At 39.1% G+C, this 26,591-nt stretch overlaps 2 protein-coding genes across 5 annotated transcripts in view; one reads left to right on the forward strand and one right to left on the reverse strand.

The window, feature by feature from the left end:
* Positions 1-2,352: 2,352 nt before the first annotated feature.
* On the reverse strand, positions 2,353-10,554 carry rsrc2 (arginine/serine-rich coiled-coil 2). Of its 2 annotated transcripts, none has more exons than XM_082553839.1 (10): positions 10,423-10,554; positions 9,198-9,339; positions 8,849-8,889; positions 7,748-7,911; positions 7,426-7,557; positions 6,498-6,614; positions 4,123-4,208; positions 3,647-3,882; positions 3,443-3,532; positions 2,353-3,323 (listed from the first exon to the last, which is right to left on the reverse strand). In XM_082553839.1, exons 1-10 carry the CDS (start codon positions 10,426-10,428, stop codon positions 3,138-3,140), a joined length of 1,200 nt encoding a protein of 399 aa, XP_082409965.1. In that variant the 5' UTR covers positions 10,429-10,554; the 3' UTR covers positions 2,353-3,137. The 2 variants fall into 2 exon arrangements, with proteins under 2 accessions (XP_082409965.1, XP_082409964.1); XM_082553838.1 differs by having other exon boundaries at positions 3,647-3,885.
* Positions 10,555-10,957: 403 nt separating this feature from the next.
* The window catches only part of kntc1 (kinetochore associated 1), a 28,152-nt gene continuing 12,518 nt past the window's right edge, over positions 10,958-26,591 (forward strand). The window contains exons 1-39 of one of the 3 annotated variants that reach the window (XM_082554141.1): positions 10,958-11,319; positions 11,456-11,631; positions 11,742-11,862; positions 12,001-12,116; positions 12,299-12,374; positions 12,548-12,625; positions 12,721-12,755; positions 12,845-12,955; positions 14,839-14,932; positions 15,589-15,641; positions 15,721-15,833; positions 15,927-15,981; positions 16,072-16,170; positions 16,282-16,325; positions 16,413-16,475; positions 16,562-16,637; positions 17,089-17,214; positions 18,977-19,143; positions 19,251-19,362; positions 19,493-19,636; positions 19,725-19,781; positions 20,015-20,086; positions 20,213-20,332; positions 20,518-20,661; positions 20,751-20,846; positions 20,972-21,075; positions 21,447-21,549; positions 21,617-21,751; positions 21,860-21,979; positions 22,228-22,300; positions 22,492-22,559; positions 22,653-22,954; positions 23,077-23,249; positions 24,072-24,172; positions 25,211-25,355; positions 25,650-25,706; positions 25,806-25,969; positions 26,046-26,150; positions 26,254-26,382. In XM_082554141.1, coding sequence (XP_082410267.1) covers positions 11,494-11,631; positions 11,742-11,862; positions 12,001-12,116; positions 12,299-12,374; positions 12,548-12,625; positions 12,721-12,755; positions 12,845-12,955; positions 14,839-14,932; positions 15,589-15,641; positions 15,721-15,833; positions 15,927-15,981; positions 16,072-16,170; positions 16,282-16,325; positions 16,413-16,475; positions 16,562-16,637; positions 17,089-17,214; positions 18,977-19,143; positions 19,251-19,362; positions 19,493-19,636; positions 19,725-19,781; positions 20,015-20,086; positions 20,213-20,332; positions 20,518-20,661; positions 20,751-20,846; positions 20,972-21,075; positions 21,447-21,549; positions 21,617-21,751; positions 21,860-21,979; positions 22,228-22,300; positions 22,492-22,559; positions 22,653-22,954; positions 23,077-23,249; positions 24,072-24,172; positions 25,211-25,355; positions 25,650-25,706; positions 25,806-25,969; positions 26,046-26,150; positions 26,254-26,382 — 4,089 coding nt within the window. In that variant the 5' untranslated portion in view covers positions 10,958-11,319; positions 11,456-11,493. The remainder of the gene's footprint in view (positions 11,320-11,455; positions 11,632-11,741; positions 11,863-12,000; positions 12,117-12,298; positions 12,375-12,547; positions 12,626-12,720; positions 12,756-12,844; positions 12,956-14,838; positions 14,933-15,588; positions 15,642-15,720; positions 15,834-15,926; positions 15,982-16,071; positions 16,171-16,281; positions 16,326-16,412; positions 16,476-16,561; positions 16,638-17,088; positions 17,215-18,976; positions 19,144-19,250; positions 19,363-19,492; positions 19,637-19,724; positions 19,782-20,014; positions 20,087-20,212; positions 20,333-20,517; positions 20,662-20,750; positions 20,847-20,971; positions 21,076-21,446; positions 21,550-21,616; positions 21,752-21,859; positions 21,980-22,227; positions 22,301-22,491; positions 22,560-22,652; positions 22,955-23,076; positions 23,250-24,071; positions 24,173-25,210; positions 25,356-25,649; positions 25,707-25,805; positions 25,970-26,045; positions 26,151-26,253; positions 26,383-26,591) is intronic. The other 2 variants (XM_082554140.1, XM_082554142.1) reach the window with 2 other exon arrangements.

Here is a 26,591-nt window from a genome sequence, read left to right on the forward strand (position 1 = left end):
ACTGGGTGTAAGGCTAAGTTCTGCAGCTTCACCCTGGTACAGTCTATCCTCTTGGTCCTGGGAATTCCAGAGTCTGCGCTAGACAGCCCCGCCGGCTCGATGATTTCCAGCACTCCTGCCTCAGCCACGGCAGACTGCTCGTTGGATTATCTGCTCCCCTGCTCATCGAAGGTTCCTATCCAGTGTTTGTCAAAGAGTCACTGCTTCAGCACTCCAGTCCCCCTTTTCCCAAAGGAAGCAACAATAAACTTTCTTGTTGTGTTCCAGACTCAGCAGATAATTAAATTTCCTGTTTTGTTTTAGAGTTGTTAAAAACGAATCCTTTTTGTTATGTTTCTGAGACAAGAACTGTGTTTTCTGTTCCTGAGTCGGCATTCCCTGGCTTGGCCTGTATATTTCTGACAGTTCAATCAAGAACTCTGTACCATGCTTCTGAGCTTGACAATTTAAGAGTTCTTTGTTTCTCGCAGTCTGTACGTTTTAAAAACTGTTACATCACCCCCGGAGACTCAGTGTTGTTTGTGTTTGTGTCTCCAAAGAGTGTTGCATCACCTGTTGCCAACCCAGAGTCTACTCTCCCACCTGCTCCAGTTAAGGGTTTTCAGGGAATAATGTTAAATGTTGAGTTTACATGACATATCATCCAGTCTGTGATTAAAGTGCTGGTTGGGTTGTCTTACATTTTGAGAAAAGCCAGTTGATTGTAATCATAGATTAAAAAAAAAAGAAAAGACAGAAAGAAAAGCTTTGTTGAGGCTGTAATTATATGGTAATTATAATTATTTCACCTGAAGGGCCAGGTGTAAGGGCCAGGTGGATGATAACAACAAAACTTGCTTTTGAGTTTTCCAACTAGGGCGGACCAGTCTAAGAGTGAGGCTTTCAAAAAAAATGAAACTCAGTGTCTATGGTTGATTAATAAACAGGAGTGGAAGCTACTCCTGCTCAGCTTGTTTTTTATTAAGAAATAAAGAGTAAGTATGATTTGGGGTTTTTGATTTATTAAAACATAGTCACCCTGTTGTAACCAAGTTTCTGTAAGGCAAAATAAATCACTACACTACTTACTAGCAGGGACTGAGAAGAGCGAGGCCTAATAGCATATATTTTCATTGCTATACAGATGATACCCAGCTCTACTGACATATACATACATATATATCAATGAAGCCAGATAGCACACCAACTAGCTAAACTGCAGGAATGTCTTAAAGACATAAAGACCTGGATGACTAAACTCTCTGAAGAGCCTTCAGTTGATCCAAAATGCTGCAGCAAGAGTACTGACAGGAACTAGAAAAGAGCATATTTCTATATTGCCTTCTCCTTTCTGTTTAATCCGTAATCAAATTTAAAATCCTGTTCCTCACATACAAGGTGTTGAATAATCATTCCCCATCTTAATGACCCTATTGTACTGTATCACCCCAGACAAGCTCTTCATTCTCAGACTGCTTCTTTACTTGTGGTTCATAGAGCATTTAAAAGTAGAATGGGAGGCACAGCCTTCTTCAGCTTTCAGGCCCCTCTTCTGTAGAACCAGCTCTCAGTTTGGATTCAGGACACAGACGCCGTCTCTGCTGTTAAGATTACACTTAAACTTTGATAAAGTGTATGGTTAGGGCTGGATGAGGTGACGCTGAATCCCCCCATAATTACACTGCCATAGGTGTTGGCTTCTAGGGGATTCCTATGATGCATTGAGTGTTTCTCACATTTCTCAATCACTAGGTGTTCATACACCTCTCTGCATTTGATTATTAGTTAGTAAACAATGAATAAATATTACCTACTCTGTTATTAGTAATTATGCCACAAACATCAAAGACAAATTCTTACATGTTTGAAACAGAATCATGTAAGGATTTGTTTTAGAATAATCTCCAGTTGGACCTAACAACATAAAAAAACTAAAGACCATGAGTTATTGTTTTTACCTGTCCCAGTTTCTCCAGTAATGTACAGCATTTATGTTTGATAAATAATCAAAAAATGAAAGTTAATTTCTAAATTTCTCACCCTTTTATTCTACTTTAAAAAAAAATAGTGGTTTACATTTTAAAACACTCACCAAAAAACCTGATCTCATGGAAATTCATATTAATTTGGTTTTATATATTTTTTCTCATTAATGCAGTTGTACTGTGTATTTTTCCAGCACATGTATTTGTTTCTGTTTTGTGTGCAGTCAAAATGAGTCATTTTATTACTTAATTTACAGTCCCTATTCCCGTAGCAACATTTCTACGCAGTTTGTTATGCTTGGAGAGTTAAGTGGCTTCACAATAAAAAGACAATCCTCTGAAAATGGTTGGGTACAAGGCCTGGATTGAAAATGAGTGAAAAAGCAACCAGTGTCCAAAGAAATCTTTAAAAGACGTTGAGAAATCCTCAAGAGCTTTAAGTGGCTCCTTGGAAGCAAAATATAAACAAATCAGGGTGGATTAAGACAGTAATAAATAGAAAACACTGGTTATTGTAAGTACTGTTACTTTCCCAGCATCCCCTTAATCTTAAGCATGTTATGACCCACCCATATCACATAAAATGAATTGCTGTGATGTGTTATAAAAACTTTTTAAGACACAAAACTAGATTATTTAAAGAACATTTGAAACACATTTACTCTTCCCGGCTCATCTCTCTGCAGGACCTTTCAGAAGACCGTGTGTATTACAACCCAGCCTCTAATACAGAAAATACACACTGTGTTTTATATAAGTCGTTTCTGCCAGTCAGGAGAAGACAAACTAAAGGATTCTGATTATGCTACTTTGACCTCAGACCTTTTGCTAAATTGATGTAAACAGTGTCCACTTGAACCACATATTCAGTTTATGTTCAAACAATCACATCAATATGAGTTGTTGTTTTTTTTAAAAGTTACATTATTCAAAACATATGTACTTTTATCCAGCATCAGCCCATCAAAATGATGCCTCCTCTTCCAGAGATGTACAGATTAATAAACACTGAGACAAACTCAGCAACTGGATATTTACAATGTTCCAATATGTGAGACCTTTGCCTTTAAATAAATTACATGTTCAGAGCAACATCCATGCAAGCTTGAGGGCTAGCAATGAATTGGGAGTCCTGTATGATCAGGAGAGTGGCGACAACAGCCAAGTTTGGCACTACATGGAATCCATCCCACGTGAGAACGAGGAGGAAAAGCCGAGGCCCATTCCTCTCTGAGTGTGCGTCTGAGAGCGAGCCATCTCATACTGAACATCGAGGTTCCTAAACATCTCCTCCTGCTTCTGAAGTGTCTTCATCCCATCATCGTTCAGTGGTTTGGCAGCTTCCACATCATCATCGCCCTGCAGAGGCAAAACATTTGGTTTAAATTTGACAAGTTGTAGCTTAACAAAAAAAAAAAAGAAAGTTGCAAGTTGTGGATTTGGTACAAAAAGCTGATAAAATTAACAGCTCTACTTACTTTAATACCCATCAGTTTGCGAAATTTAACATTTTGGTCCTTGTTTCCAAAGTTAAGCTTCTCCCACAACTCGGCTGTTTGGGACTTCTCCTTAGAAAAGAAAAGAAAAGAACCCCCAAAACAAAGTCAAAAGAAAACATGATAAATATGGCATCTTTTCAAAAGTTAAAGAAGAAGAAAATAAATAAATAAACCAGCTCTTACCCCATCCTTCTTTCCCTGCCATAGCATTTTCCTCTTCTTCTCCTGCTCTGCAAACTTCGTGGGGTTTACAGCGGATGGGTTATAGTAGCTGGGAACAGCAATACCAGTCTCTGCCAGCGTCTTTGCTTGTAGGGCTGCCATCTGTGCTGCCATGGCGATCTGAGGTGTGACCTGCGTCCCAGAGGCCAGGAGAGCCGCGACGTTGAGGGCGGGGTTTGAGACAGCTGCTGCAGCAGCTGCTGCTGGCAGGAAAAAAACCAAAACAAAAAGAAAAGAAAAAAAAAACAAAACAAAACAAAACACAGACCATCCTGATGAACTGAATCTTGACTCGTATGTATAATTGTAGGGTCTACCTTACAATATAAATCGCCTTGAGGCGACTGTTGTTGTGATTTGGCACTATATAAATAAAATTGAATAAAATTGATTCAGGCGCTAAAGTTTCTACTTTGTGCACAGTTAGCACTTCTCACCTGCAGCGATCTCCTGTTGTTGCTGCTGCTGTTTCTCAAACATTTCCTTCTCCTTCTGCTCCTGCAGTTTCTTTGCTCTCTCCAGCCTGGAAAGAAGAGTGGAGACCATTTTGGGTTAAATGAACAAAAGATCTTGACCTACACGTAAACCATAATGGTAAAAAGACACCAGGATACTTTTCCAACTTAGAGCCATACTGTACACCACTAGAGGGAGTGTTGATGCTACCAAAAAGGCCAGTGTGTTTAACCAGGGGCTCCATTTGCCTAACAAATAATAGATTCCCAGTTTAATCTCAGGAGGAGACACAATTCGCTTTAGGGTTGCATCAGGAACTTAAGGAGCTGGTCTCACTTAATGAATTTAATCCTATTTACAGATTTTTTAAAATTTTATTTAATTTAATAACTGTACAGTACACTCTTTATAGTAACCATTGTCCTTTATGTAAATATTAGGGGTGCAACGATATTCGTATCGATATTGAACCGTTCGATACAGTGCTTTCGGTTCGGTACGCATATGTATCGAACAATACAACATTTGTAATTTATTTTATCAACTTTCCTTCTGACGATGCTGTCTGTGTTGAGCGCTCAGTGAATCTGTGTTCGACTACTCCGCCTAGGCTGCACTGTCGAGCGCAGATCCACTGAGCGCTCAACACAGACAGCATAGTCAGAAGGAAGAGCGCAGGGCAAGCTAGCAAGACAGAAGTTAAGCTCTCCTTGCAACATGGACCTCCCCCACTCTCATTCAGATCTGGCGTTTGGAATTATTTTGGTTTTCATGTGACGTATGACCCTGAAGGTAAGCGAGTCATGGACTAAAGTAAAACAGTATGTTGGATGTGCCATGCAATGCTCAATTACATGGGTGGGAACTAGTGTGTTAGCGCAGTTAGCTCGTTAACGTGTTGGCTGTCTAGCCCCATGCACGGGGCGATCGGCGGTAGCTCGTTAACGGAGATTTGCCATGTTGTGGCGTTAAGGTCATTTCAACGAGATTAACCTGAAAGCACTAGTGGGAACACAACGAATATGACTGCACATTTACGCCGACATCATCCTAGTGCAAAGACAAAAAGCAACAAGCATGCTACTAACTTTAGCCGAGTCATTTAGACAGCTGTTAGCACATGATTCTCCTTATGCTGCTGAGAATATAGCCCAGAAGAAGCAGATAGTATAGCTTTTATTTTGGAAAGAGACATTTCTCTGTAATAAACTCTCTTTTCCAAAGATGAGTGATTCCTCAATCAGATAAAGGGCTTGCAATATCGCTAGCCCGACGTCCCGGGGCTAGCGATTTTTTCAGTCGGGCTACCAAAATCTCTCTCTGCCCTGCCCGTCGGGCTATTGTAGGAAGGAAAAATATATGTCAATGCTTTTGCATTCTTTCAGAAATGTAGCTGGGTAATTATGTCATTGGCATCGGTGAGCCACTGTCAATATGTGACATATTGAAATCGCGTTTGAATTTGCGCTTGTTTTTTTGCTTTCACTTTGCAATCGTGCGAACTGTGTATAGAGAGCGACAGCACTGATCTGTGAGTGATGATAATTTGTGCACCAATTCCTCTGACATCGTCTTATTAATCGTTAGCTTACTATGCAAACATGACAAGTGAAATCTCCCGCAGCAAGCTTAAACATGTGAGAGGTTGATCGCGCAGAGAATCGCTGAGCTTATGTGAGTGCGTGTGTAAAAGCAGCAGGATATATATTTTAGTTCTGCTGAGCCAAATAAGACAGGTCAGGGTAAAGAAGTGACAGCCAAAGAAAAGCTTACCGTGACACCAAAGTATCGAACCGAACCGTGAATTTTGTGTATCGTTGCACCCCTAGTAAATATGTAAGAAAAATTGTGTATGTTTCTGTTCTGTGTCCTGTTTGTTGTATATGTGTCTTTCTGGCTGCTGTTACAACCAAATTTCCCCTTGTGGGACAATTAAAGGATTATTCTATTCTATTCTAGATAATGTAACTACCTTTGAGTTTCTGCATATCAAACTCCATCATGACCCAGCAAGATTTAAACTCCATTTAATGTCTTCCTGCACATCTGATAGTGATCTGATGAAGCTAAAGCTTCTCTAAGCTCACTTTCTGCTACCAAAGTTAGCGCCTTTTGTTGGAACCATGAATGCTGAAACCAGCCATCATCATTTTAGACTTTTATGAACAACATTAGTAAAAAGTGCAACATGAATGAGAAGCTTGACTGTAACCACAAACTGCGATATTAAACTTGCACCTGAGATTCAGTAACAAAAGCCTTACTTATTGGGCTGCGCTTTAAATCTATTTTTTTTTAATCACAGGTTTAAAGCCAAACATCAAAGGTCTACATTTCCCGTCAGCCGTTTTCTTACCTTCTTGCTAGGGCCTCTTGAGCATCCATGGCTGTGTTTCGGCCTCGGAAGGCGGGTGGACTAGGAGTCCTGCTTCGGCTCTTCCTGCGCACCTTTTCAGTCCTTTTCTTATGCTCCCTGGAGATAGAAAACAAACCAAAAACAAAGTCAGCCAACTAACATACTCTTAACCCTTTAAGACTTAGCAAAGAACCAAGTCTGCCAGAGCTTATCTTTATATTTTTACATGCTGGAGAATTTCAAGTTGCTATACATCAATACAACCATTATAGCCCAAATCTTAATAATATGTATGCAATAAGTGCATAGTAACTGCATAAATTGCAAAAAAAGTGCAATAAACTACAAAAAAATTTAATTTATATATATTTTTTAAATAAACATTTCTAGTTAGAGAAATTTAAGAGGTTTATCCCTCAAAACTGTAAATACAAAAAGTTGCACAAAATAGTTTCCCACCACAGGAAATTTATTTTGAGTATCTTCATAGTTTTATTTTTGAGATACACCAATTTTTACATACTGCAGGAAAAACGTAAATATATATTATAATGCAAATTTGCAAAAAACAAACCAAAACTATTTCCAGCAGTGCAATTTGAGTTCTAAGCATCCCGGAAACTATACAGAAAAGCATAAAGTTAAACATGACTTTTAAAAACACCAGTTTTATGCAAAGCTATATGTGGATGGAAACTGTGACCTAGAGCAAGCTGATGGCATAAGATGTAAGTACAACTCCCCCGTTTCATATGCAAAAAAAAAAAATATTGCGCTAGCAGTTCTACAGGGATTTAAAAATAGTTACGCAAAACGGAGCGTGCCCGCTCCGACCGGTCTTAAAGGGTTAATGACATGTAAAATCTAAGACAAAAGTTCAAAAGCACTTCATTGGCATAAGAAACGGCGCGATTTCAGCTGAGCCCACCTGCTCTTACTGCGACTTCTGCTATGGTGACGATGTTTGGTCCTTGAACCCGAGCGAGACCTGGCCTTCTTCTTCTTGTCTCGGCTGCGTGATCTTGATCGCCGCTTGTCCCTACTTCTGCTGTGATGCCGTCTGAAAGCAACATTAATGACATGAAACAAATGCAGGCATTTCTGTATTTCTTGGCACGTTTTTCTTCTCAAAGTTTGATAAATGACTCAGGTCATCCAGAAGCTACAGCTAGCAATTCTAATCAATTTGCATTTTTCTTTGTCATAAGTATGGAGACCTGCTGCAGTCTTACTTTACTGAGCAGACTGACCTCTCTCTGGAGTGTGACCTGGACATGCTCCGGCCCTTTGAAGACTTCCTGTCCTTGCGCCTGGAACGTTCCTCTCCGTTCTCTGCCGAAAGTCTCTCTTGGTCTTGCGGTTCATCTGTTTTTCTGTGTGATTTTGATGGCTTCTCAGAGTCCCTCTTTCGTGCCTGTTTTAAGAAGAAGTTGTCTCTTTCAGGAAAATAGTGCAACAAAAAGAGTTAGTACCATGGCTTAGACCATAAGGTATGTAATAAAATTGACAAGCTGAATAAAACCTTGTCATTTCAAACCCACTTCCATAAAAATTACAGAATGTCATTCTTAGAGAACTTAGAGAAGTGTAAGTGTGGGCAAACAGGGACCAGCAAGTTGTCATTTTATTCAATAAGCTAGGAGGAGGAAACACTTTAAGGAGATTTTTTCCCCCCAATTTGATGACAAAAACTGAGCGCAAACCAAATTAGTTTGTGCCCGCTGAAAGGCTGATGTAGGTTCGGGCATCCAACTTACTCCTTACACCCACACATTTGATCGTGTTTGGATTCAATTTCAGTTTAATTAGATTAATTATGCCCATCCCCAGCTGCAAGAGATGCAACAGTTAATCCAATTTTCTACTCATAATGTGTGACAAAGAGGAGTTTGAATGGCAGATAGTTACCTGTCCCAGTAGTAGGCATATTATTTTGCTATGTCAGCAGGGTCTTCTGTTCAGTCTCTTCGTGCATTAGCACGCTGAGTATGATTTATTGTAGAAATGTTATCATGTGATCTCCACACAGGATTTAACAAAAAATAAAAAGGAGAAAAACTAGTCTTCACCATTTACAATGGTTACAAACAATGACAGATCACCAAGGACAAAAGCTTCCTTTGAGAAATCAGAGCACAACGAGGGTAAGAAAAGAAAAGAAAAAAAAAAAGACCCTTTCCACGTGAGCAAGCCCATCGCCATTTATTTCACTTCTTAATTTTGGCTATTATAATTTGTTTGACCTAAGAAAACATACTCACCTTGACTTACAACTAACAAGGAATATAACTTAGGGTCCTTAAAATCACATCAAATGCGTTTCTAACTATAGAAACAAAGATATTAATTACCTCTTTGCTCCTGCTGCGACTGCGTCTGTACTTTCTGTCACCTGTAAAAGCAGAGCATATTTCAGATTAAATTTGTTAGTCTGACAAGATGATCAAGCCAGATGAAGCCAGTGTGTAAAGTAGACCAGATTTCACATGTGTGATTAACTCTTAGCAAATTTGGTAATGTTGAGACTAAATTGCCCACCACTACTAGGGATCATCAGAAACTTTAGTTTATTGTTTTTGTTTTGTGCTTCCAATCTTTTTTTGTCTAGGTTACCTCTAAACTGGGAATGTAACAAAATTTTGTATTATAGCTCGAACATATGTGACATTTTTTTGTGCCATTTGTGAACTGAATACTAACGTTTTCGGTCCCTGGAGCGTGACCTTGACCGTGAATGGTGGTGTTTGGAGCTTTTGGGGGACTTTGATGACTCCATATGTCTTTTTCTGTGATGAACTGGGGAGCCAGATCTGGTCAAGTCAACAGAGTCGTTGTCACTCACCTGAAACAAACATGCAAAATCACAACAGGAACTAATTAGTGAAGTTCTTTGGAGTTAAGTAAATTTTATACATCTAAAGAACTGTTATCTACTATAACTCATGGCCTATGAGTAAAACTGATCAGGTGTTTGTTGAGTAGTAAAATGCATGTGGTTTTGGCTTTTCACTAAAGTAAAAAACAAAACAGTAGAACTGTAATACAATAAAAGCACTTGATTACATAGGTAACTACCCTCAAAAGCCTATTTGGAGCCATTAAAAACCCCTTAAAGTACAGCCCGGATTTTCTGTGATACTCAAAACATGCACAGGATGATCTGGACAGACAAATAGAGCTTCTGTCTAATGTATTAACGCCAATAAATACATTAGACATTGATTACGCATGTAAGCAACACCAGTGTGCATAAAGTTGCCTTAATTAACAAAGATTTCCCTGTTATTCTGAAGGTTTTCGATAATCAAAATATGTATGTCGCAGACATTAATGCAGTTTCAGTAAGGAGGGAATGTAAGGCTGTGTAGTCCACAGGCACAACGTTATTTTTATTTTATGCTTTTTATTTTAAGTATTGCTCAGCATTTATTATCATACTGTAGTACCTATTTAACATCCTTCAATGCTGCAGTATTACACTAAATGTCACGATATAATGCCTTTTATTGTGTGGCTCACGTAGAGTAAAACACAGCCGTTTTCAAAGTGCAGTCATTTCAGGAGATGAGACATACCATGGATCACTGCAGTGTTAATTCATAGTTAGCCATATCAGTCATTTGTGCTACTGTGTTGCTATTGTATTGGATTAAATGTGTGGATTCTAGTGATCACATGAAATGAATAGCTAGAAACCCATCACGTAATCTACGGCAGCCAAATCTCTCCGTTTTCGTTCTTTATGCCTTCACCGCAGTGATATTTGGAGTAATTTTATCGTTAGCTCGACCGCTAAGCTAACACACGCTAGGCGCCATCTTTAAGAGAAAAATATCATGAATACAACCGAAAACTTCCACTAAAATTACGAAGTGGCTATCAAACCCATATACGTACGACATTACAATAACACGACAATACTTACCGACATTATATTGAAGTATAATATTTGTGCCTAAATTCGATTTTCTTGCTGCCTTTGTGAACGAAGACGAAAAGCTAGAGAGGTAGCTTACTGCTGAGGCCCTTTGACTAGCTCAGTTTATCTGATCTGGGTTGCCAGTTGTAGCTTCTTGACTCCCCGATTCAGGTAAATGCCAAACTTAAGAAACGAAATACTACTACTACTAATAATAATAATAATAATATACTTTTGACTGCAATACAAAAACAAATAGTATAATACTGTAAGACATAATTATTTTTATATAGTCATTGGTTATACACCCAGTAAACATTTATTACAAAAACATATAGTCGTATTCTTATAATCCTTTTTGTCTTATTCTTTTTTAACTTGTTGCATTTATTTATTTTGTTGTTATGTTCTTTAAAAAATACACGTTTTTTGTAAAAATGTAAACATGGCCATATGAGTCCTAAAGTTTAAGCATTGCGTCAAATGCGGCCATAAATCACCAAACCTGGCAACACAAAAGACTCGCCGGATATTCCTGCAATGCCCCGCCTGTATATTTGTTAGATTTTATCCTCGATTTAGCCTTTCAGGCGTCTCTTAATCGCAGGTCAAATTATCTTAAACATTTAAATGAGCCATATTGGATCATAGACACATTGCATTGAACATTTTATAATAGATTACCGAGTGTCGCGTGGGATGCTACTCCTAAACTAACAGAAAGCTCTGGATTTTTACCTTTTACTGTAATGATATTGCATCTGACAGGCAAAACTCTGGGAACAATCACCACAAACAACTCAATCCTAACAACCTGCATCAACCCGCCAAATTCTAAAGCTAAACACGGTGGCGTTATGTCGGCTCTCTCTGCTATAACTGTTTAAGTATTACAGTAAACTGGTGAGTTGCTGTCGGTTATATCTCCTTAATAAAAAAGTAATTCAATTTTTTGCCTTATATTTTATTGTTATTTGTAAATCTCTGCTAAATAGCTAGCATTGGTATTATAACCTGATTAATGACAGCTTGCGGCTAGGCAAGTTAAGATATCCTCTCCTATATCAGCTCCTGAAAATGGCGCTGTGGAGCGAAGTCGAACTTCTGACCAACGAAGATACAAATACAGTCCGTTTCGATGGTGTGTCCCGGGAGGAAAACAGCAGTGGCCTGTATCAGGTGGACACGTTGGTCAAAGTCTCCAGTGCTAATGAGGTGACTGATGTAAATATTTACCACACACTCATGCCAAGGGGTTTGTGGCAAAGACTCCTGGGCCTGTATTAGTGTTTTAAGCATGGTTTAGTAAACCTGGGTTTTTACAGGTGCAGGCAGATCCTAATCTCACGTCCTCGAGCGGCTCAAACTGGAGTTTTATTGTTGCTGACAGGACAGTCATCCTGTTTGATCAAAGCTATCAGAGCATCCTCCTGCTCCTTAACTTTGGTAAGCATCATTTGTGTGGCTGCATAAAAAGTCAGCCATAAAAATCTCTTTGAAAATCGTTTTGAGGCATCTGTAAAGTATAAATAAATATACATTTTAAAAAAAAAAGTATAAATAAACAAAGGTTTTCTTTTCCAGAAACTGATGTGGACGCCATTGACGTGTGCCTGAAGGGAAAGTTTCTGGTAGTTTGTGAAAGAAATGGAAACCTTCATTTGATCTACGTTCCGCAAAAGAGGATCCTCCTAACCCGGGTGTGTGTGGTTGTTTTCATCTTTAAGGCCTTAACTCTTATCCTATCTAATCTTATCTAGTCTCATGCATGTCTGAATAATAAAGCTAAAGTATACAGGACAGTAGCAGCAGTAAAAACTAAACCCTGGTGATGCATTTAGTGTTACATCATTAACATGTTGTGTATCCTCTGAAATTGAAGGCTTTGGTTGAGAAACCAAATGGAGATAAGAAAACCTACTGCTATCTCATCATGGAGGAAGACAAGGCATCCTCAGGTGATATGAGAAGAGTGATATATATATATATATATATATATATATATATATATATATATATATATATATATATATAAATGGATGTAGAAGCAGTGCTCTAGCTGCCATGTCAGGTTTATGTTTGCTTGTTTGTTTTTGGGGGGTTTTTCATGTTGTGTGTTTATTATTGGCAGGAATGTACCACATGTTCCTTCTCATTAAGGATGGTTTTTTCCACATTACAAACCTTTCCTTGGCAAAAATTGAGTCAGGTATAAAAACTTGTGTGCCCCACATCTGCTAAGTTTTTTGTTTGTTTGTTTGTTTTTCAAAGCCATTGTTTGATTTCTGTCCTTTGTCATTCCAGCTATTGATAAAATGGATGTCGGAGCTCTAAAGGAGGTAAGTTAAGGTCAAAAGCTCTTTTTATGCACAAGCAAATTTTTTTTCTTTCAGCAATGCAGAAATAGTCACGTATTTCTCTGTTTCAGCTCCAGTCTTTGATCAAGATAGATTTTTACTCCACCAAGGATTACCATGAGGAGGGTTGTAGCACAGCAGTGATGTTCAGTCTGGGCCATGAAGTCCACCTGATGATTGGGGTCAGTGTCTATCAGTGTCAAGTTTCATTAATTTGACTTCCAGCTACAATTCTGAGATAAGTGTTACATGATAAAGGAAGCATATTGAAAGAATTTTAAGAAATGATTGTAACACCTTATAGTGTTTCAGATATGTTTTAGTCATTCTGTCCGGCTGTCTGTATTTCATTTTACTTTTGGTCTCATACCAGCAAAAGTTACACTTTTTAATGGCAAATGACTCAAAATCTTTTCCAAATACTGCAAGTTTAAAACCATTTTTAATGGCAAGTTTACAGTGGACATTTTATTAGGTACACCTTGCTAGGACTGGGTTAGACCCCTGTTGCTATCAGAGCTGCTTGAATTCTTTGCGGCACAGATTCAACAAGGTGCTGGAAACATTCCTCAGAGATCTGGGCCCGTATCCCTAAAGAATCTTTGTGCAAAAAGTGGCTCCTAGCGGCCAAATTCTAAGAAAATTCTCAGAGTCATGACGTTTTCTTAGAATTTCCCCTAAAAGTGACACGACAATCCCAGTTAATATAAAAGCTATTCCTCAAGATTCCTAACGCTTAAAAGGGCTCCTAAGGCAAGATCTGCTAAGAGCAGGGAAGAGGACTTTTAGTGGCTTAGGAGTTCCCCTAAGCAGCTGCACAAAATGGCCAACAGAAGAGGCAGGAGAGATGTCCTGCAAACACTGGATGACAGGGAATTATTGAGACGCTACAGATTGGATCGTGCAGGAATCATGTTTGTGGTGGATCTCCTTAGAGATGCAATTACTTCACCAACTCGACGCCACAACACTATTACACCGGAGACGAAAGTAATCACAACCCCGAAGTATTTGGCAACCGGGAAAATGCAACAATGCAGCAGTGATGACTTGGGTCTGCAATCACAGACATTGCTAAAAGCTGAGCCGTGTTACCCTCGTTAAGACCACACTGGACTTGTAACGTTGTGATTTCTACTTCATTAAGGACAGCCTCTTGAGATAGGCCATCTCGTTTTCAACAGGGTCCATATGGGAGTGAAAGTACAAAATATGTCAGCTAGGATATTAATATGAGCAAATAAGACACAAATCATTATTTGAACAGGGTGTAATGAGTTTAAGTTTTCACATATTTTAGATTCTAATGTTAGGCTATAACCCCTACAGCTTACTATTCATTTTCCAGATATTTTCTTGAATGTGAAATATTATTTACAATTACAGTCAGCATAAGATTAGAGTGTATAATTATGTTTATTGATTTGAGGGTACATCCTTTGCTCATTATCACCAAAAGCTCATTTCCATCAAACTTGTAGGATCAACCAATCACGGCTTTTGAAATGATGACTCATACCTAGCAACGGGGTCAACCACACCTCCTCACTAAGATAGGATTTTCCATCCATTCCTTGCTCAGAGTTCACTGAAAATGTTCTGGAATCACTTCTAAGCTAAAACTCCTGGCAAGGAATTTTTAGGTTAAGTTAGGAACTCTCTGAGAGGATTCTCAGAATCTTTAGGGATACGGGCCCTGATCTATAGTGACATAATAACATCACACAGTTGCTGAAAATTTGTCAGCTGCATATGCATGATGTGACTTTCTACCGCATATCAAAGGTGCTCAATAGAACTGAGCTCTGGTGAATTGGAGGCCATGTGCGTACACTGAACTCATTGATCCTCATTTAGAAATATGTGCGTGGAAGCATTGTTGTGCTGCACAAAAAAACATTCACATAGGCCATGACTGTGTATATGTGTTTAAATCAGAGTCATTCTAAATCAGTTGCCTCGTGCTCACAGTTTTGTCAGTGCATTTTAAATATTTGATAGTCCTCATATAACATAAAGCAAGCGTTTCATTATATCATGTACAACAATATTTTCATCTTGACAGGGGGATAAAGAAAATGTTTTGACTCACTGGAGGATGGACCCTCATCAAGCTAAGATGTGCTTTGCTCAGACCGTCGACAGGAGCTTAATTCCGGGTAAGTGCTCTTAGTTCCCAAGTTGTTTTGTTTTTTTTGGAAGTAGGGCTGCAACGATTCATTGAGTAACTAGAATAATTAGATTCTGCTTCAATGCTTCATTTAGCACACGGCTCTGTAGGCTGCTGTTGTAATAAACGATGTAAACCTGAACATTTCACCCACATTTGTGACTAAAAACAGACCTGCAAATAGAAACTTATTTCGGAGCAGCGTGTGAATAAAAAGTGACAACATTAAGTTCACACAGTCCCTAGTTTGAAACAGAAACACTGATAACACAGCAGCAGTGATGACGGGCCACCACAGTTTAATGTGGCGCCGGAGTCTGTTTACGGTATACACCGTGAAGAGCAAAGAGGCAGAGCTGTTACCAAGGTGGTGACGCTCAGGTGGGGAGAAAGAAAACGTGTTTCTAGTATCCAAAACAGCAGCACTGTTCCCGTGAACACCATTAAAAACCTTTACTGGGAAAAAGCGAGCAGGAGTACTTCATCAACCTCATCAATAAACTCAGACGTGAAGAAAAGCAAACTTTGCTCCATCCACTGCCGTTTGTTTCACAGAGAGAAATCCATGGTTATATAAGCAAAATGTTGAATCTAATGCTGATTTAAGAAGTGATGATTTTAGGAGCTGTTTTTGTGTCTTTGCAGGTGTAAGGAAGATGGTGGTGGTGGATAACCTTTTGTACATCCTCGACACTGAGGTGAGATCCTGCTTTGTAAAACAGTTCGAACTTTTAGAGGAATCAGAATTTGAGTTTGAAATCTATCCTTGTGTCTCAGGATGTTCTGAGTCTTTGGGATCTGCACTTTCTTGTCATGATTCACTGTTGGCCAGAACTCGCCGTTCACGACTTTCAGCTCACTGCAGAATGTGGCTCTGCCTCCATGGTGGCGTACGTATCACTGTTTTACAACATACTGTAACTGTGAACATGTACTGTTTGTTAAAACAGTTTTGAAAATGTTCATTCACGTGTGTATTACAGCCAAGATAAAGGCAGCATGAAGATGATCATGCTGACAAAGCAAGACAACAGTCAGGTAGAAGTACAAATCAGTTTTAAGAAGCTTTAACGGATGATTTCCCAGAGATCTGCTCTGAACTCGTTATGTTGGGTTTGAATTTTTCAGATCAGCTCACTGCAAATACGATTCCTGCCCTCTATGACTGTTTGCTACTCTCTGGATGTTTCCTTTGTCTCCTGTCTCGTCCACACAAAAATAAACATGGTAAACAGTCAACACAAAGTAAAGCGTTACATTAATTTTGCTGCTGCAATTTCTGTCTGTTGAGATTTCTTCATGTTAAAGTTGGTTGCCTTTTTTTTTCTGTAATTCCAGGATGCATTTTATTTAGTCGAGGGGATTTGTGAGAACCCAGAGAGGTAGGCTATGTCTGAGTGAGTTTTATTGTGATGATCGGCCTTTGCTTACCGTTCAAACATTAAACTTTTTTCTTGCTCTTCAAATAGTCGAAGCGAGCCAGTCGCTTCTGTGGTTGTTCGATCCTTCACAGAGGCTTTACCTGAAAACAGGTACCTAATTTAATTCAAGTTTATGACATTATAGTCTATATGATGTTGATGTAATTTGACTTAATGTGACTACTCTTCATTTCTAGGCTGAGCAGGCTTCTTCACAAACACATGTTTGAAGAGGCTGAAAAGTTTGCCATCACATTTGAGCTGGATTTAGAGGTAATTGAGTTTGTGTAACTACAAGCTTAGATTTGTGATTTATAGATCATTATGAATTAAAAACAGATGTAATATTTTATGATGAAGGTGGGAAGCGTTGCATGGCTCTGACAAATGATCTGACAGGTGCTCTTCAATGCAGACCCTGATTAAGACTGAGAGCCGATACACATAAGTCTGTTGTCTGTGTGCTGGAGTTTTTCGTGTTTGTTTGTTTTGCCAGTGTGTGCAGAGACTAAATTTAAACTACCACTTCAGCAGCAGGCATAATTGAAGATTGGCTTTGTCATTTTTAAGTGGTTATACTTGCACCACACAATATATTTAGCTGGATTTCTGAGGTTTTGGTTTTCAGTATCTATTGTTGTCGCTTTAGATGAGCGGTGCTTCTTATAGTATTTTGTCATCCTAATCAGTGCTGAATACAACAAGCACTCCTGTTTTTGTTCAGCTTGTCTATAAGGTGAAGCTTGACTTTGTGCTGGAGCAGCTGGCCTCTGCATCAGTGGGCGGTTATGGAGAGGATGTGTGGTCTGAACTGGTCGAAGAAGCCAAGACAAACCTGATGAAGATCACAGTGAGTATTATAACAGTACTGTCATCACCCTGCCAGGTGATTGGGCAAGTTGCGTGGACACCCAAGTTTGTGAATGCAAGATCCCCAGAATGAGGTGACGTAGGACTTTGAAAATGGAGGCTGAGGTGTAGCACTGGCAGCCGCCAGCATTTTATTTATTTATTCTTTTTAATCTGGTGTCAATTTACTGTTACAGAATATTCATATAACTACAGTGGGGGAAATAATTAGTATTTGATCCTAGTGCTGTTCGATATAACGATATATATCGGATGACGATATAAAAACGTCTATCGTTTCAATTTACGCTATCGTTTGTTTCGTGGTGTCGCAAAATAAATTGTTTACGGCAATATTTTTTTATCGTCTTGATGGTCACTGTAGTGGCTGTATTAATTTCTTAAAGTTCTCTGTTTCTCTTATATTTTATATAACCACACTACGGACGGACAAGCGCCTGTTTTTATGCGTTGTGGTTAGCAACAACGACGGTAACACCATCGCGTGTCCGCTTGTTTATGTTCCACATAAACCTTTCACAATAAAGCTCAAGATCCTGTTGAGACTTTTCAAAATAAACTGAATCACGTGAAAGAGCAGATTATTTACGGATGAGAAGTAAAAAAGAGCCGCCAGGTGCTAAAAAATAAACCTTAGACTCAAACGTTAGAACAGGCTTTTCCCCGCAGCACGCCGTGTAATAAATACTCACAAAGAAAACGGCGGCCGTTACAACTTATGTCTAAAAATGTATAGTTTCATACATCTGTTAAAACACTCGACTCCAGCTACATGACGCGCAGCTGGAAACACTTCCCGCAAGACGAGCTGCCCAAGATTCACAGAATTTACAGAAAATGTTACATTTTTATGATTTATATCGTTATCGGACGATAGAATTCTTATATCGGGATATGAGATTTTGGTCATATCGCCCTATTTGATCCCCTGCTGAGTTTGTAAGTTTGAAAAAAAGACATTACATAAACATTATACATTGATTTTCATGTCATAGAGTGAAATAAGGATTTGATTCCCTACAGCCCAGCCAGAGTTCTGATTTCTTGTGTCAGTCAATTGATTTCAAAAACACTTGTTGTAAATGGAGAAAAAAATATAAAGCTGTATATAAGCTCCATGGAAGGTTTTATCTCATGATGTGAGGATAATCGCGAGAAAGGTGATCAGTCTGGCCAGAACTACATGGGAGCAGCAGGAAGTGGTGTAATCAGATGAAACCAAACTAAAGCTCTTGGGCATGAACTTGATCCACCTTGTTTGAACAGAAATGGTGAGTGTGACCCAAAGAATACCATCTCCACAGTCAAGCACAGAGGTGGAAACAAAACACACCACCATTGCAGCAATTGAGTGGCTAAAGAAGAAGCACATTAAGGTCATTCAGTGGCCTAGCTAAATCTGCTGAAACAAGAAACCTAAAGGATTTAGAGAGTTTCTCTAAAGAGGAGCCAAAATCCCTAATTTTTGTGTGGAAGGCCTGGTGACCAACAACAAGAAACATCTTAACTGCTGTGCTTCCTAACAAGGGCTTATTTCGGTTAGAGATTAAATACATATTTCACTCAGTAACATGCAAATTAAAGTAAATTTTTATGTAATGTGTTCATCCCGGATGTTTGGTTGATATTTGTCTCTATCTATTAAATGAAACTATGATAAAAATGAAAGAATGTTCATTTCTTGAGTAGTTATTGAGTAGCAACTGTTTATTTATATATATGTATTTTTTCACGTGGTCTAGGATGAGCAGTATGTGGTGGAATACTGCCTCAAGGCCCCATGGCCGACCTTTGAGACAGCAGAGAAGATGCTAAACCACGCTGCCACGCGATACTCCTCTTTACAGATCCAGGAGGCCTTGGCCAGACTGGCCACCTTCTGCAGCCTCCACAGTGTGGAAAAATTCAAGTAAAATCAATGTCTTAGTGTCCAATTCTGAATTATTTTGTTATACAGAGTTTGTTTGTTTGAGTACAATTTTGAGTGGTTTTAGTTGGTTACTTTACCATCCACAGTGGAATCGCCTGGATTGAGTTTCTGAACAGCACTGATGATCTCGGAGACATCCTGTGCCATCTAAGAGAAGGAGACATGAAGGGTGCACAGCTTCTTTGGCTCAGATATGAGGTCATTATTATATCACCACATTTATATGTGTAGAAACTTTTCGTACATCATTAAATCCACCGGTTAAATCAAAAACAGTGGTTATTGTTTAGGCAATGGCGTTAAGGTGTGTTGCGATGTTTTGTGACAGGGCCAGATTGCAACCAAGTTCGGTGAGAGCAGCCTTGAAGCCATCCTCAGTGCCATCCCAGAGGACCTGCCCTCACAGGATCTCTGCCTGTGGTTCAAGACAGTTTTTGTTCCCTTTGTGAGGAGAGTGTTACCACAAGGACAGGTAGGATACAGTCCTGCATTCCTAAATACTATTGTCTCTAACGTATAGTGGTATGCTTAATAAAGACACTGCCGCCATATCCCTGCAGAGAATCCTGGCAAAGTGGCTCGAGCAGAAAGCAAGAAATCTGGAGCTAACAGAAAAGGTAAAGACAAAAGGATATTGATCTGAAATGATTAAATAAAACCAGGCTTCTGAAGTCATCCACAACTTTAGAGACCTCTAATTTAAATGAGTTCTTATATGGACTTATTTATATAAACTGGGAAACGTATTTCAGCTTTATCTTATTATGTTGTTAAGTGGACACAGATATTTCCCTGTCTCAGAATAGGCCTTTGAGAAGTCTTGCACTAAATGCACATTATTTGTTTTCAGCGTGCTTGGCCTCAGAATGGGTTGGACCTGGCTGGGCTTGGACTGCCCTCTTTATGGACATGGATGAAATCTGTAGGTTTTTGTTTTGTTTTTAGGCTCTACCGGTTTCAATAAAATGCAGCTTAATTAATATGATGTTGTGTTTAATTTCCTGATAATTTTTTGATTGTTTTTTGTTTGTTTCTTTTGTTTTTTAAGGATAACAGTAATTGTGTAGAAGAGGTGGAAAACCTCAAATCCCTGGTGTCCAACCTACGTCAGCTGCTGGACCTACATCAGAAATACAACTGCTCACTTTCCCTTTCGGTCTTTGAAAAGGTTTGTCTTTTTTTAATATCTACCCTGCTGTAGGGGGTCGGTTGCTGTGTCTGGGTCAGCGGCAAGGAGTGGGGGCCCTGGTGGTCTGATCCCCAGCTTCTGAAGCTGGCTACTGCAGCATTATTTTTTGTAGAGGATGTGTTTTCTTGATGTTTACTGCGTTATCTTCTTTCACAATTTAAAAGAAGACTGTGTGGAGTGTGGCATTTTTCATGCTGGACAAAGTGCCGGCTCCGGAGCTAATCGCCGCCACAGTGGAAAACAGCATCAGGCCGTACACTGAAGAACACAAGATTCCTTTTGATGAGCTACTTCTGCAATACATCAAGGTAAAATTCCATTGCAACCTCATGCACGTGAGGAACTAGTTTATCAAATACTCAATGGTGTTTGTGTTTCTCCCCCTAATCTTCACTAGGATTTGCTGGATCGCTGCAGTTCTCAGACCACGACACTTTTCACTGAATGGGAAGCTAAAGCAGTGGCCGTGCTCGGCTGCATGACTGACACTGATGTAGGTGACTGTTACTGTTACATGCTACACGACGAGACAATTAATGTGCACAAATATTTGAGTGAAAAATTAGCCTAGCAGCCAGTGGGAGCTGTAAAATCTCACATCATGGTGTTCTCTTCCAGCTGATGGTTGATGCTGTGCTGGAGATCATGCAGAAGGCTGTGGTACCGTGGAGTAATGTGGTGGAAAAACTGGTCCAGCAGTACCTAGAGATGGATGGACCAAAGTATGATTATATCATTGTCTCCTTCAAGTACCTTTAACCTCCTAAGACCTGAACTCTTTCATGGCATGCATTTTTAACTTTTCATTGCTGTTTGTGCTGATTAGGACCTGATGAATATAAAAACAAAGAATTATCTTTTTACCTGATTTTGCTCTACAAGGGCCTAATATCCACATATGAGGACATTGGTTTTAAATTTCAATACAACAGCGGCAGTATAATGTCCTCGTAAGTGGATATCTGGGCCTTGTAGAGCAAAATTTAGTATTGTGGTCTAGACAACCTAAAATGTGATGTCCACATATGTAGATACCAGGTCCTAGGAGGTTAATGTGAGACACTGAATAAAATCCCTTTTCTTTTTTTTAAAGACAGGAGCTGTTAAAGGAGAGCTACCGTCTGATGGAGATTAGGAAACTTCTCAGGGGATACGGCATCCGCAACTTCAACCTGTCTAACAGCACCCAAATTATGGTATGTACGGACTGCTCTATGTAATATGCAACTTATTATCTGTAAAATAACCTCAGTTTTTCCCCAGACGCTGATTAGATACATCCTCAAGCAAGACTTGCCAATGTCCTTGGAAGACTCGTTGACGTTAGCTGAGGCGTACAAACTGCCAACATCCCAGATAAATTACCTGTATGTCATCCACCTCATAGGCCAAAGCAAGGTATGTAAATCCTCACAGGAGTTTTTAACCGCATGTTACTGACTAATTTTGCTTTTCTGTGTTCCTGATATTTTTGTATGGGACTTTTTGTACTGTGTTTTTTTGCAGACTGAGGAAATCTTGACTCTCCTGAAGAAGCTGCCCTCTGCAGAGGCAGAGTGTGTGATTGAGCGTCTCACATCGTGGGCCAGGATGCAGCTGGAGGACAAAGAACACATATCTGATGAGGTACAGAAGGGAAGACGTCACCTTTGTGGAAGTGCATTTTATGCTTATTTATTTTTAAGGTTCAATTAAAGTGTTGCATTTTAAAAGAATTGAAGTCATTCTAGCTAAACTTTCCTTTGCAAACATTAAATTTCTTTTGCGTCTGCATAACCTTATAATCGAAAGCTTAAGATGGCAGCAGGAAACATTGGAGGTTGTTATGGTAACCATATGATCATTTGGTTTGAATTGAATTTCCTCTTTGATAGCACAAGAAACATCAGATGGTGATAGCTCAGGTGATGGTGGAGACTCTGAAATACCTGCATATAATCCAAAAACGTAAGTAATATTTATGACTCGTTCCTCCTGCTCTTTGGCTGACTGAAGGAAGTTTCAGAAAAGTCTCTGTGAGCTAAAATTGTTTAAAACGATGTGACACTGGTTTTCTATCCGAGGCTTTTTGAAAAGATACGCAATAAATGTGCACCTGATTATTCAAGAGTGAATCCGGGCCTCGTGTTTCATTGCAGATGATGCTCTAAAAAGCGTCGAGTGTGAGAACAACCTCATCATGTTCAAGGCGATCGCCCACCTGCAGGTGAGCTTCATTTAACAAATGTTTTTCAGCATTACTAAATCTGTTATTTGATTTTGTTTTAAACTCCAGACTTATTATCTTTCTCTTCTTAAGGAGGACTTTGATATTTTTTTCACTCCCTCCAACTATGAGGATCCAAACATTCGAAAACAGATCCAGGAACATCACATCACAGCGTACGAAAACACCCGTGGCCGCTGTTCATGTAAGGGGAAGGCCACGACAACTCCAGTTGTAGCAAACGATCCAGATGGCAAGACCAAGACGATCTCCACAGAAGCTGGTTTGCGCCGTCTGGGGAGGCAGCTGCAGCGCACCGAGCAGGAGCTGTGGTCCGACTTGGCCTTGAGAGCTCTGAAAGTTGGCAAAGTTGACAAGGCGCTCAAGATCCTGAGGTTTGCATGTAGAAACTGACAGAGCCAGCTTTTTTGTTTGGTTTTTAAAAAAACCTGGTGCATTATTTAAACATTTAAAACTTGCTTGTAGTCATATTTGCACTTTCTCTCTATGTTTTCAGTGAGCTGTATGAGCACCACTATAACAGCAGCACAGGGAAGGTTTTGTTTACTGCTGCCAAGATGTTATGCCATATGCTGGAGGCGGATGTCCCCATGGTGCTTCCTGATGACATGGATTTGCCAGCAGTGATTCATGATCTGGCCTGTCAGGCTATCACCGTGTGTCATTCAGGTAAAGAACACATGAAAGCATCACAAACGTTCAACAGTATTTCACACAGGTGAAAGTTGCACTAAAGTGACTCAGCCCTGGATCTATAGTTTTACTGTAAAATATATTTTGCTGTAAAAAGTGAATACATGCGTGATATCAAAGTTTGACAGGATTTTTTTTACCCTAACTATCTTAAAACAAATTTTAAAAAAAATACAGTTATCACTTATCTTTGTCTGGTCTTTTTAAAGCAGCTGCCTTTCCTCAGCCCAACAGAGTGAAAATATAGTTGGGTGAGATGTTTTTGTTTTTTTTACCCTCAGCCAACAAAGGCTGGTGGGGTTTTGTGGTTACTCTGCTAGATGAGTAGGTGAGCAAGTGACAAAGACACTTACATTTTTAAATGTGATAAACCAGAATGAAGCAAAGTAGCAGGTCCAACATGATATCATATGTGTATCTACTCGAGGCTGAGGGATACCACTACCAGTAGTCTTTTGTGTTTATGACTGGTACAGAGGTGGTGTTCATATTTAAAATCAAAGTGTTAAATTACGTGTGAATGCTCTTAAAGCCAAAACCTCAGGCTTCAGCCTGCTCTGAATGCTAAATGACTCTGTAGGACGTCATTGAGAGATGCACTTTTTAATATCTTCTGTTTGTGAGGGGCATCCAATCACAAAATCAACTTAAAGGGAGAGTCAAGATGTAAAAAAACATCTAGAAGAAGGAATTTTTTCAACTGGTCTAAGTGAGCATAACGTGTCTTATTCCCCTTACCTTTTCATATAATTTGCAAGTTTGCAAATTCTGAGGTTTATCTTGTATTAACTGTTACAGATCTTCTCCTGGATTGTTTGGAGCTTTGCAAATGCACACGGTTTGCTATGGATGTCTATCATCAGTGTCAGTTATCAGACAACTATGGCTTTATCGTCAAGGTCAGTATCTTCCTACCTCTCATCCAGTGTAAATCACATAAACCAGTAGAACAAAGAAAACATTTCAGATGTTTAAACTGAAACTTTTCACGACTTGATGAAAAACAATATTAGTTTGTTTTGAATTTGATGACAGCAACATGTCTCAAAAAGAGGAGGATGTAGCAAAAGGCTTAACAGCAACAGGCCAGTAACAAGATTTTCTGTAAAAAGAGTTTCAGAGATTGAGGTGCTATGGAATTGGCAGCTTGCATATCTGAAAAGGCACCATCAATGCTGGAAGGTATATACAGATTTTCAAATAACGTGCTCCCATATGTAAGCGGGACTTACATATTTCAGTGAAACAATGCTAAGCTGCATATTGGAGCTTTTACAACAGCATGGCTTGAAGGTGAAGTTGCAGGTGCAGAACTGGCTTCCCTGTAGTCCAGACATTTGAGCAGCTGAAAACATTTGGCATATCATGAAATAAAAAAAATACAACAAACCAGACTGCTGAGCAGCTAGAATCCTATATGAGACAAGAATGGGACAACATTCCTCCACAAGAAGTCCAGCAGCTGGTCTCTTGAGATCGCCGATGCTTATAGACTGTTTGGGGTGCTATACTGTGGTAAACGTGGCCTTGTACCAAGTTGTTTTGTATTACTGCCATCAAATTCAAAACAAGCTCATATTTTCCATGAAATTGTACTTTTTCTCAGTTTAAATATTTCATATGTTTTCTATGTGATTTGAATGACATCTGGGTTCGTGAGATTTGAAGATCATTGCCTTTGGGTTTTACTTTTATTTTACACAAACTTTTTGGACATAGAATTGTATATTCTAGCCTCTTCATTTTTTAAAATGATTTATTTGTTGGTAGACATCTAAATTATTATCATTACAAAATTCTAACTGTGAATCTCTTAAGCGGATGGTAAGAAATAATCCATGATTTTGATAAACGTGCATTTATTTAATGCTTCTCTCTCACAAAGCTGCGGAGTGAAGCAAATGTTTTCATACTTTTTAAACTGTGCACCGTTCCAGGATTTGACACCGGAGGCAGAAAAAGACCCTCAGTCTCAGTGGAGTTTTCAAGATGTCTTTAATGAAGATTGCATTGTTCTGGACCCAGTGTCAGTGCTGCCTGTCCAGTATGAGATTACCAACTGCTTGCTGCCTATTTCTCAAGGTAAGAAATTCTCAGATTTATTTTCTCTTAAATGTTTTTTTGTTTTTTGGGGTTTTTTTTTTAAGCTTGGCAACTTTTAGTGGTCTATGCCATTGATTTTAACTACTGATATTTATTTAATTTTGCAAACTGATTTGATCGTATTACTTTTATGTTGCATATTTCTCATGCTGCCTGTCATATAATGTCTATAGCCCTTTGGCCACCTTTGACGTTATCAAAAAATGCTTAAATATACTTGACTTGTGTTATTTTTACCAGAAGTCTTATTATAACTTATGACCTTTTTTCCAGATACCAGATTGTACTCCCTGGACTGTTCCTGTCTGTCACACTGCTCATTTGAAGATGGTAGATTTGAAATTAAAAAATGTCCTCTGCTTTCTATGTTTTGTTTTTTTATCAAATTGCAGTTTTGTATGTTGACCTGATGTCTCATCATGCATGCAGGTTCAAACTACCTGCGGCCGCTCTTCGGTCCCCTGGCCAACATGCTACAGATGTTACAGGAGTGCAGTCAGCTGGAATTGGCCCTCAGAGTGCTGGTCAACGCGTACGGCAGCTGCCTGCAGCACGTCACCTCAAACGTCATGGATATAAAGCTGAGCCTACAGGTACAACTGCGATATTCACAGCGGTGCTTGTTGTGTTTCTCAAGACGTTATACTGAAAATGATTATCTCCTCTCAGCTTTATGACGCACAAGAGCTTAAGAAGTACAACCTGTGCCTGAACGATCACAGGAAGACAACTACGTCTACTCTGAATGCTGTGGCTGTGCCACTGTTGAACAAGGTGAGTCAGCCAAGTCCACAAAACCACAAAAATTCTGTAGTAGATAAACAGCATTTTTGGTATATTTTAAATAGCCATCTATGTTTCTGTCTATTGGCTACAGGTGTTAAACTGGAGGGTGGTGGATTGTGATTTGGCTATTGGTCTCTGTACACTCCTCTCCAAAGCAGAAGTCTTCAAAATACTGTGGAAAGTTATTGACAACACCTGGCAAAACTATGACAAGATTTTGGTAAGCAATAAAATCTCTTCTTTTTAAAAAAAATGTAATTAAAAAAAATGTTTTATTGTTTTTAGTAAGTGAAATTTAAGAGAAACAAATGGGCAAAAACGGACTTTATTATTTCTGTGTATCAGTTAGTGAGTCCATAAATATCAGACTTTGTCATATCGTTTTGTTTTTTCCCTTTGACTACAGAAAAGATTCAGCTGAAGTTTGTC

The sequence above is a fragment of the Aulonocara stuartgranti genome, assembly GCF_965226115.1.
Source record: "Aulonocara stuartgranti genome assembly, chromosome: 12".
NCBI lineage: Eukaryota > Metazoa > Chordata > Actinopteri > Cichliformes > Cichlidae > Aulonocara > Aulonocara stuartgranti.

Excerpts from the sequence above, each read along its gene's own strand:
- rsrc2 (XM_082553838.1), bottom strand. Across the intron at positions 7,912-8,848 it reads GTCGCAGCAGGAGCAAAGAG|GCACGAAAGAGGGACTCTGA; the intron begins GTAATTAATATC and ends TTCTTAAAACAG. Across the intron at positions 3,533-3,646 it reads GGCAGGGAAAGAAGGATGGG|GAGAAGTCCCAAACAGCCGA; the intron begins GTAAGAGCTGGT and ends TTCTTTTCTAAG.